This window comes from Scylla paramamosain, chromosome 10 (genome assembly GCF_035594125.1).
Source record: "Scylla paramamosain isolate STU-SP2022 chromosome 10, ASM3559412v1, whole genome shotgun sequence".
Lineage (NCBI taxonomy): Eukaryota > Metazoa > Arthropoda > Malacostraca > Decapoda > Portunidae > Scylla > Scylla paramamosain.
Genome location: NC_087160.1, coordinates 19689432 through 19699431, shown reverse-complemented (window position 1 = coordinate 19699431; position 10000 = coordinate 19689432). Strand labels below are relative to the sequence as shown.

At 43.9% G+C, this 10000-nt stretch overlaps 1 protein-coding gene across 2 annotated transcripts in view; it reads right to left on the bottom strand.

Moving 5' to 3' along the window:
* Nucleotides 1–10000, bottom strand: part of LOC135104317 (uncharacterized) — a 122640-nt gene that overhangs the window by 33186 nt on the left and 79454 nt on the right. For both annotated transcript variants that reach the window (XM_064011577.1, XM_064011576.1), the window contains exon 4: nucleotides 6822–6893. In XM_064011577.1, coding sequence (XP_063867647.1) covers nucleotides 6822–6893 — 72 coding nt within the window. The remainder of the gene's footprint in view (nucleotides 1–6821; nucleotides 6894–10000) is intronic.

Below are 10000 nucleotides of genomic sequence, written 5' to 3'. Positions count from 1 at the left end.
TTGTCCCTCCTCCTTGTCCTTCCCTATTTTCTTCTCTTCCTCGTCTCTTTCTTTCTTTGTCTTACTCCTTTTACCTTCCTCCCTAACCCTCTCTCTCTCTCTCTCTCTCTCTCTCTCTCTCTCTCTCTCCTACCTTCTTGTCTCCATTCTTCTCCTCCCTCTCATTCCTTTCTTTTCTCCATTATTTTCCTTCCTTCTCCTTCCTTTCTTTTCTCCCTTCTTGTCCTCTCTCTTCCTCTCTCTTTGCTTCCTTGTTTTTTCCCTTCTCGTCCCTCCCTCTCTCTCCTTCCTTCCTTGTCCTCCTTCTTTTCCATCCCTCTCTCTTTCCTTCCTCGTCCTTTCCCTCTCTTTATTATATACTCCCTTGAACCTCTTACTCTTGCTGTCTTCTCTCCTGTCTTCCTCACATATCATCTCCCTTCCTTGTCCTCTCTCTGTCTCTCTGTCTCTGCCTCCGTCTCTCTCCCTTTGTAAACCTCTCTTGTTTTCTCCCTTCGTGTAACTCCCGCCCTTGTTTTCTCCCTTCTTTGTATTGCCTCTCAGTGCAAGAGAGAGAGAGAGAGAGAGAGAGAGAGAGAGAGAGAGAGAGAGAGAGAGAGAGAGAGAGAGAGAGAGAGAGAGAGAGAGAGAGAGAGAGAGAGAGAGAGAGAGAGAGAGAGAGAGAGAGAGAGAGAGAGAGAGAGACAAAGAGAGAGAGAGAGACGAGGTAGACAAGAAGGACCAGGAGAAGGACGTGGAGGAAGAGTAAGAGGACGACAACGACGACGACAAAGAAGAGGAGGAGGAGGAGGAGGAGGAGGAGGAGGAGGAGGAGGAGGAGGAGGAGGAGGAGGAGGAGGAGGAGGAGGAGGAAGGATGTGACCAGAGGCAAAACAGAGATTACTGAGTTCAATGACATTAGTGAAGGAAGAAGTATCTTATAATTGGGAAGGAAGAAGAAGGGAAGAAGAGATGAAGAAGAGAAAGTGTAAGAGAGAAGAGAGAGAAGCAAAGGGTAATGAATGCAAGAGAAGCAGAAACCAATGGAGGAACGCACGGATGAGAGAGAGAGAGAGAGAGAGAGAGAGAGAGAGAGAGAGAGAGAGAGAGAGAGAGAGAGAGAGAGAGAGAGAGAGAGAGAGAGAGAGAGAGAGATAAGGAAGAACAATTGAGGAGGAGGAGGAGGAGAGAAGATGGAGGAAAGCAAAAGGCAGTAAAATAAAGAACGGAATAAAAAAGGAAGGGGAGGATAAGTACTATTATGCTGGTTCTCTCCTTCCCTTCCTTCTCTCGTCTCATCTTCTTGTTCTTCCTCCCTCTAATCCCTCTCATTCTTGTTTGTGAGTCTTCCTCCTCCTCCTCCTCCTCCTCCTCCTCCTCCTCCTACTGTTTCTCCTCGTCCTCCTCCTTCAATATAATCCTCCTCCTCCTCCTCCTCCTCCTCCTCCTCCTCCTCCTCCTCCTCCTCCTCCTCCTCCTCCTCCTCCTCCTCCTCATCTTTCCAGGATAATGAAGCAAAAGGTGAAATCGCTTAAATCTTCTTAATAAGTATTTTTTTCGTATGGATATTATGCTTTGCTTTCTCCTGTACAATCACCACCGCCACCACTACCACCACTATCACCGCCACTGTCACTGTCGCTATCAACACCACTTCCACTGCCATCATCGCTACTGTTATCATTGCCACCACCGCCAGCCACGACCGCCATTAAAAAAAGTGATACAATACGATCAATGTTCCTGTTAATTTATCATAGTAGTCATCATTATCATTATCATTATCACCACATTATTATCACCATTATCATTTAAGTACAACTATTTAAAGGTTTTTCACATAGGTGTTTGTTTTGCGGTAACACCACCACCGCCATCACCACTACTACTACTTCTACTATACTACTACTACCTCTACCACTACTACTACTACTACTACTACTACTACTACTACTACCACTACTACTACTACTACTACTACTACTACTACTACTACTATCTACCTACCACGCTCACACACTCAACTCACAACCACTATAACAAAAACCCCAATACACACACCACCACCACCACCACCACCACCACCAACCACAGCGCAGGCAGAGGTGGAATGCTGAGGCAGCCGACGGAGGCAAGAGGGCGGAACAAAAATTATATTGAGTAATCAGTCCACATCCCATGGCGAGCGGCGACTCCCAGTGATGGAGTGTGTTCTGAGGGAGCCAGGGAGAGGGAAGGGAGGGTGAGGCCACAGGTGTATGCTGGGAGAGAGAGGGAAAGGGAGAGTGGGGGATGAAGGGAGTGGGGGATGGAGGAAGGGAGTGAGGGAAGGAGGGAGGGAGAATGAGAATGAGAGAGAGAGAGAGAGAGAGAGAGAGAGAGAGAGAGAGAGAGAGAGAGAGAGAGAGAGAGAGAGAGAGAGAGAGAGAGAGAGAGAGAGAGAGAGAGAGAGAGAGAGAGAGAGAGAGAGAGAGAGAGAGAAAGTAAAAGCGAGTAATGAACAGATGCAGACAAATACACTGATAAAAGCGGATTAATTACTCAAGAACACATCAAATGAGAATAGCTATTACAACAACAACAACAACAACAACAACAACAACAACTACTACCACTACTACTACTACTACTGTTACTGCTACTACTACTACTACTACTACTACTACTACTACTACTACTACTACTACTACTACTACCACCACCACCATAACCACCAAGCCCACACCTACAGCACCATTCTCTCCTGTCCATAGTAGATTAAAACTATACATACATCACGCAGCGAAATGTCAGTCTGGCGTGAGTCTACGAGTGACGAGTGAACCGGAGCGTTACTATAGAGAGAGGGAGAAAAAAGAAACCAAAAACAACAGAAGGGGCGTAACTATAGGCAGTCCTGGTGGCTTTAGTAAGAGTCCTCACACTGCGCAACTGAAGAGAGGGAATGAAGGAGGTAGAGATAATAAAATAGGAAGGATTAAGTACAAAGTTTAAACGAGTAATACAAGATATAAGCGTGGATGTTACTGGTGGATACAGTAACTGGGAATGAAGAATGGATGGAGGAGGTGGCGGAGATAAAACAGGAAGAATACAATACGAAATCTAGACGAGAAATACTAGATAGAAACAAACTCTCTCTCTCTCTCTCTCTCTCTCTCTCTCTCTCTCTCTCTCTCTCTCTCTCTCTCTCTCTCTCTCTCTCTCTCTCTCTCTCTCTCTCTCTAACTTTCACGCCTGTTTAGCATCTGGAGGTCGTCGTGGCCGCTGGAGCAGAAATAATATCACAAAAAAAGCTTGAGAGGGAGAAGAGAGCGAGAAAAAAGCATCGTTTAATCTGTTCAGTCCCATTGTCAGAAAGGGTTAAATTATTGCCTCTTATGTTATGCCTCCGTCGACCTGCTTGGTTTGGTCTGTTTGTGAGAGTTCCCCCTTCCCTCTCCCTCTCTCTCTGTGTCCATGTCTTACTCAGTACTTGCTTGTTTACAAATAATAACCTTTTTAAAAATACCAACTAGCTCTTTCTCTTCTCTTCCTTCTCCTCATACTCCTCTTCCTCCTCCATCTTTCCTCCCCCTTCTACCACTTCTTCAAAGCCAGTCCGTCAGCCTGTTCCCCTCTTTTCCCTCAGCCCACAAGTTATCAAGGCGCCTTTGCCCAGCTGCCAGCCTTACCGCGGGGGAAAAAATACAAAGGTCATTAAACAGCCTTTTTTCGAGGTCCCGCCATGTGTGACCAAGTGGCCTTAATGACCTATAATGTTTCTTGAGCAAGGGAGAGGCGTAGGAGGAGGAGGAGGAGGAGGAGGAGGAGGAGGAGGAGGAGGAGGAGGAGGAGGAGGAGGAGAAGGAGGAGGAGGAGGAGTAAGGGTAGGAGGAGGCGAAGGGGATGGCCGAGGAGAAATACGAGGTTAGGAGTAGTAAAAGGAAAAGCAAAGGAGGACAAATGAAAAAGAAGAGAATAACGCACGAGCCACACTCCCATAAAGAGGCTCTGTTACGGATTCACAGCTGGCCTATGTACGGGGAAGAGAGAGAGAGAGAGAGAGAGAGAGAGAGAGAGAGAGAGAGAGAGAGAGAGAGAGAGAGAGAGAGAGAGAGAGAGAGAGAGAGAGAGAGAGAGAGAGAGAGAGAGAGAGAGAGAGAGAGAGAGAGAGAGAGAGAGAGGGAGAGGGAGAGGGAGAGGGAGAGGGAGAGGAAGGTCAGGACTAACTTCTTGCCCTCTTGGTACTCCCTTGTTGCCTCTTCTTCTCCCTCTTCTCTTTCTGTTCTTCTTCTTTTTTTCTATTTTATTGTGTTGCTTCTTCGCCTTTGTTGATTGATTTCTTATTTGGTTCTTTTGTTTGTTGTTTCATTTGTTTTGTTTCCTTTATTTCTGTGGATTATTTGTTGTGGTTGTTGATGAAGCTTTAATTGTTGTTGTTTTTCTGATGTATTACCTGAATAATTTATTCTTATTCTTATTATCTTTATCTACCATTTTCTTTCTTTTCTCGAATCTTCGTTTTTATTATCATATTTTTATTCATTTTCTTTCATCTTATTCTCCCATTTCCTCCTTTTCCTTTTTTCTTCCCTCCCTTCGCCTCCTAGCAACACACACACACACACACACACACACACACACACACACACACACACACACACACACACACACACACACACACACACACACACACACACACGTCGCCTCGTCTTCCCTCACTCCTCTTTTATCACGTCCATCTCGGCATTACCTTTCTTTTTTCCTCTTCCTTTCTCTTTTCCTCATTTATCATACTCCTCTCTCACTCTCTCTCACTCTCTCTCTCTCTCTCTCTCTCTCTCTCTCTCTCTCTCTCTCTCTCTCTCTCTCTCTCATATATCACCTCGCGCCAACACCCTCCGCCACGGGGGTGATGACACTATCAGTATGCAAACCCTGACACATAATCCTGTCGGCCGATGCTCTTTTGTCTAAGCTTGCCAGGAACCCATTTAAAGGGATCTAACACTCCTCGCTCGCCCTGTTTTTACGGTGAGGCAAGAGGGTTGACGAAGGAAGGAGGAGGAGGACGAGGAGGACTTGTGGGGACCCATATGTTGTTAGTTTGGATGGGAAAGGAAGGGAAGGGAAGAGAAGAGAAGAGAAGGGAAGGAAAGGGAAGGAAAGGGAAGGGAAGGGAAGGGAAGGGAAGGAGTAGAGAAGAGAGAGAAGGGGATGGAAGTATTTAGAAGGGAATGAATGGAAGGGTTTTAAAGGAAAGGGAAAAAGAAAGGAAGAGAAGGGAATGGAGGGAAAGGAAAGGAAAGGAAAGGGAAGGGAAGGGAAGGGAAGGGAAGAGTGTAGAAGGGAAGGAAAGGATTTGGAAGTGAAAGGAAGGGAAGAGTTTGGAAGGGAAGAGAAAGGAAAGGAAGGAAAATTAAGGGTTTGGAAGGGAAGGGAAGGAAAGAGAAGGGAAAGGAAGGAAAGGAAAAGGAAGGGAAAAAAAGGAGAAGGGAAGGGAAGGGGAGGGAAGGAAAAGATAAGGAAGGGAAGGGAAGAGAAGGGAAGGAAGGAAAGGAAAGGACAAGGAAGGGTAGGGAAGAGGAGGAAAGGGAAAAAAAGGAAAGAAAGGTAAAGGGAAGGGAGGGAAGGGAAGAGAAGGGAAGGGAAGGGAAGGGATGGGACGGGAAGGGAAGGGAAGGGAAGGGAAGGGAAGGGAAGGGAAGGGAAGGGAAGGGAAGTCTTGAAGAAGCTTCTTACGACAAAGGATTAAAGACTAGAATTTATTTATTTTTCTTTGGCTTTCTTTGTCTGTTTGTTCTTTTTTGTATTCCACGGACGGAGATATTTGCGCTTGGTTTTTATTTAATATTTCTTTTTATCTCATCTCTTCCTCTCCATCTTCTTTTATTTCTTATCACTTCACTGATCGGATTTACTCTTCGTCTCTTGATTTTTTTACTCCTGTTTTTTTTTTTTTTTTCCTAATTTAAACTCTCCTTGTCGATTTTTTGCAATGCAGCTCTCTCTCTCTCTCTCTCTCTCTCTCTCTCTCTCTCTCTCTCTCTCTCTCTCTCTCTCTCTCTCTCTCTCTCTCTCTCTCTCTCTCTCTCTCTCTCTCTCTCTCTCTCTCTCTCATTAACTTCATCAAGCTGTATATTACTAATCCCTACCTTACCTGCTCCTGCTACCTCCCTTCCGTTAGCACCTAGCGTCTTCTGTCCTTCCTGCAGCCACCAGACCCCTTCACCTCCCCTTACTCCCTTCCGTCACATCCCTGCTTATTGTCATTCACCGTATAACCTTACTGTTGGCGCTCTTATATCAGTGAATCAGTCTTTATTGTGTGTCTAAATTTCTTACGAGTATTTATCAAGCCAGAACAATAACAATGCTAACAGTACAAGTGAATAGAAGTGAATTTTCAAACCGCAACATAAATCTTCACTTGGTTCTTTTATGTCATAATCACACTTGTACTCTTAAGATTTTCCTCAGTATAATGTCACATTTCATACAACTAATATTTATCAGATCAATACAGAAATCACGTTATTTTTGTTTTAACTGCAACAGGCCTTTAAATCCTTACTAAGCTATTGTAATCATAACCACGGCTGCATATCTGTACTGTCTACACTATTAAGACAAAACTAAATGCAGTAAAGAGAATAAAGATGTAATGAATGTCTAGATATGTCTGCTGGAGAAGGATACAAATGCTTTTTCGTATAGTATTGTGTTGTTTATGTAGTGGAGTAAGAACATAACATAAAAAAAGGAAAGTTGCAAGAAGCCATCAGGCCTACACGCGGCAGTGACAAAGGGAAGGAGGGAGTAACAGGAGCCTTAGAAACAGTACAGTGAACAACACTTACTGTATATGTTGTAGTCCCACAGGTCAGGCAGTGTTGCGTATAGTGTCTGCCTGTCTGTGTCTTGAATGATCTCTGAAAACAAAAGGGGAAATTATGTGAGATTGACGGTAATGTTTTCATATTAGTAATAAGTAACAATAGTAAGGGCAAATATAATGATGATGGCACTCCTACTACTACTACTACTACTACAACTAATAATAATAATAATAATAATAATAATAATAATAATAATAATAATAATAATAATAATAATAATAAAAATAATAATAATAATAATATCACCACCACCATCACCACCACCACCACCACCACAACCACCACCACCATCACCACCACCACCACCACCACCAACAACAACAACAACAACAACAACAACAACAACATCAACGTATTTCTAAGAATCATTTCCATACAATCCCCACCTACATCCTCCCTCGCCCTCATCACCCCCATCTCTCTCTCTCTCTCTCTCTCTCTCTCTCTCTCTCTCTCTCTCTCTCTCTCTCTCTCTCTCTCTCTCTCTCTCTCTCTCTCTCTCTCTCTCGATAAGACTGTCACCATAAATCCGACTGACCACAATCAGGTGCTCGGCGGACCAGTGTTTTATGACGTATCCAAATCAGTGCGTTCCCTCCCATTCCTCCCTCTCTTTCCTCCCTCTCCCTTATCCTCCCTCTCCCTGCCTCACTTCCCTCACACTAAGAACATGTAAATCGTTCTCCTCCTTCTCCTCCTCCTCCTTCTTATCGCTACTCCCTCACCTCTCCCTCACTCCCTCTCTCCTCCCCACCGTCTGTTTATCTGGTGGTTCTCAAAAGAGCGAGAACGGAGCGTGCCTGAGTTACTTGTTCCTCTGTTCCCTCTCGCCTCGTCGTGTTCCGCTCTTGTCGCAAATATTTACGGTGAGGTTTTGATCGTGTGTGTGTGTGTGTGTGTGTGTGTGTGTGTGTGTGGGTGGGTGGGTGGGTGGGTGGGTGTTACAGGTCGCCTAAATCAGTATGAAAGGAAGGTTGTGTTCTGTTGTGTTGTGTTTGAGGTGTGTGTGTTATGGTTATTATCTTTATTTTTATCTGGTATAACAAGATCAGCATGACAGGATTAGTATGAAGCTCAGTGTGGCAGAATGACAGGATCAGTATAACAGTTCAGTATGATAATTTAAGCATGACAGTTTAGTGTGGCGCTCAGAACAACAACTTAGCATAGAAATTCAGTAGGACAAGCTCAACACAAGGCAAAGTTAAAACACTATTAAGCACAGCCAGCACCACACTAGAACAGGTTAACATTTAATCACTACATCACCTGACAAAAGAACATAAAAACATAAGGAAAGTTGCAGGAAGCCATCAGGTCTACACGTGGCGGTCCCGGTGACAGCAAAATGACTACCCAGACATTTCAGGAACATGTGACTTAGCAGGAAGTGAACACATAAGAGAAGGGTGATTTGACAGTAGCACCACATAATTAATACTGATTGACTAACTTGACACGAAGAACAGATGAAGAAGGAGGAGGAGGAGGAGGAGGAGGGGGAGAAAATGTGATAACGAAGATAATGATGAAAGATTAGGCATAACAAAATAACATAAAAATATAAACATAACGAGAAATGACATAAATAACAAAAAAAATAAACAAAAAAATAACAAATTATAAGGAAAAAAAATACGTAAATTAATAACGATAACACAAGAACTTAACCTAAACTAACCCTACCTACCCTAACATAACGTAACATAACATAAGATAGGAACCTGACCTCAGAACCTAACATACGAACACACAAACTGTCAACCGTGTGTGTGTGTGTGTGTGTGTGTGTGTGTGTGTGTGTGTGTGTGTGTGTCAGTGGCGCCAAGGGGCAAATATTGACTCAACCAACTCTCCTTTTCTTCCGATAAACTTTCCTCTTCGCTGCTTGACTCCTTTTAGGGCGAAGCGCGATTTTTTTTTTTTTTTTTTCTCCTCTCGTTTTCTTTCCTTTTTTATTTTTACTGTCTAATCAAGAACTTCATTTACATTACTACGTCTGTTGTTTTCGAAGAATCGGGAGTTGAAAGAGAGAGAGAGAGAGAGAGAGAGAGAGAGAGAGAGAGAGAGAGAGAGAGAGAGAGAGAGAGAGAGAGAGAGAGAGAGAGAGAGAGTCATTAATTATTTACTCTTCTCACCCTCTACTTCCTGTTCTTTTCTCATTATGTCACTAATCATGTTTTTATTACTTTTTCTTCTTTCATAAATTCCATCTACTTTTCCTTACTCCTCTCCATCTCCCTCGCCCGCCCTTCCTCCCTTCATCGCTCCTTTCCCTTCTCCGTCTTATTCGTCTTCATTTTTCTTTACTCAACAAAGTTTTCTATTTTGCTTAATTTCTTTTATTGTCTTTTCCTCTTCACCTTTTTTTTATCTATTCTTCCTAGGAAAGTGAAATGTTTAACTCTCTCTATCTTCCTTTATCAAAATATTAACTTTTTTCTTCATTTTTCTTTTTACTCCTCTTTACTCCTTAAGTTCCTTTCTTATTCCTATTCTTTCTTCTATACCTGGCTCTCTCTTTCTTCTCTAACCTAACCCTTCTTCTCTCGAAAAAAAAGACATTCACTTTTTCTCTTCATTCTTCTCTCTTACTCTCGCTTACTCCTTAAGTTCCTTTCTTATTCCAATTCTTTCATCTATACCTGGCTCTCTCTCCTCTCTAACCTAACCCTTCTTCTCTCTCTCTCTCTCTCTCCCTCATACATTCCTCCCTCCCTCGTATCTTCCCTCCCCGCCTCCCTGTGACCTCTAGAAGCCGTCAAACTTTTCCTCCGGGCTGGCAAGTGATAGGGGCCACGACAGCATCACCGCCAAGAGCTGCTCCTTCTCCCTTCCTCCTCCCTTCCCTCAGAACCAACATAGGTACCCTCCTTCAGCAGCCACGTATTATATTCCCTTGCATTACAGCAGGTTTCTCGACCTTACCGGAGAGAGGGAGAAAAAGAGAAAGAGAGATCCAGTATTCACCCTCTCCACTCTTCCTCCTCCTCCTCCTCCTCCTCCTCCTCCTCCTCCTCCTCCTCCTCCTCCTCCTCCTCGTCTCCCCCGAGCCTGTCGCTATCATGCCTAAGGACAGTATGCCATCGAAAACATTCCTCACACTCCGTTTTCTTTCATTTTCTTCCTTTTTTTTTTCC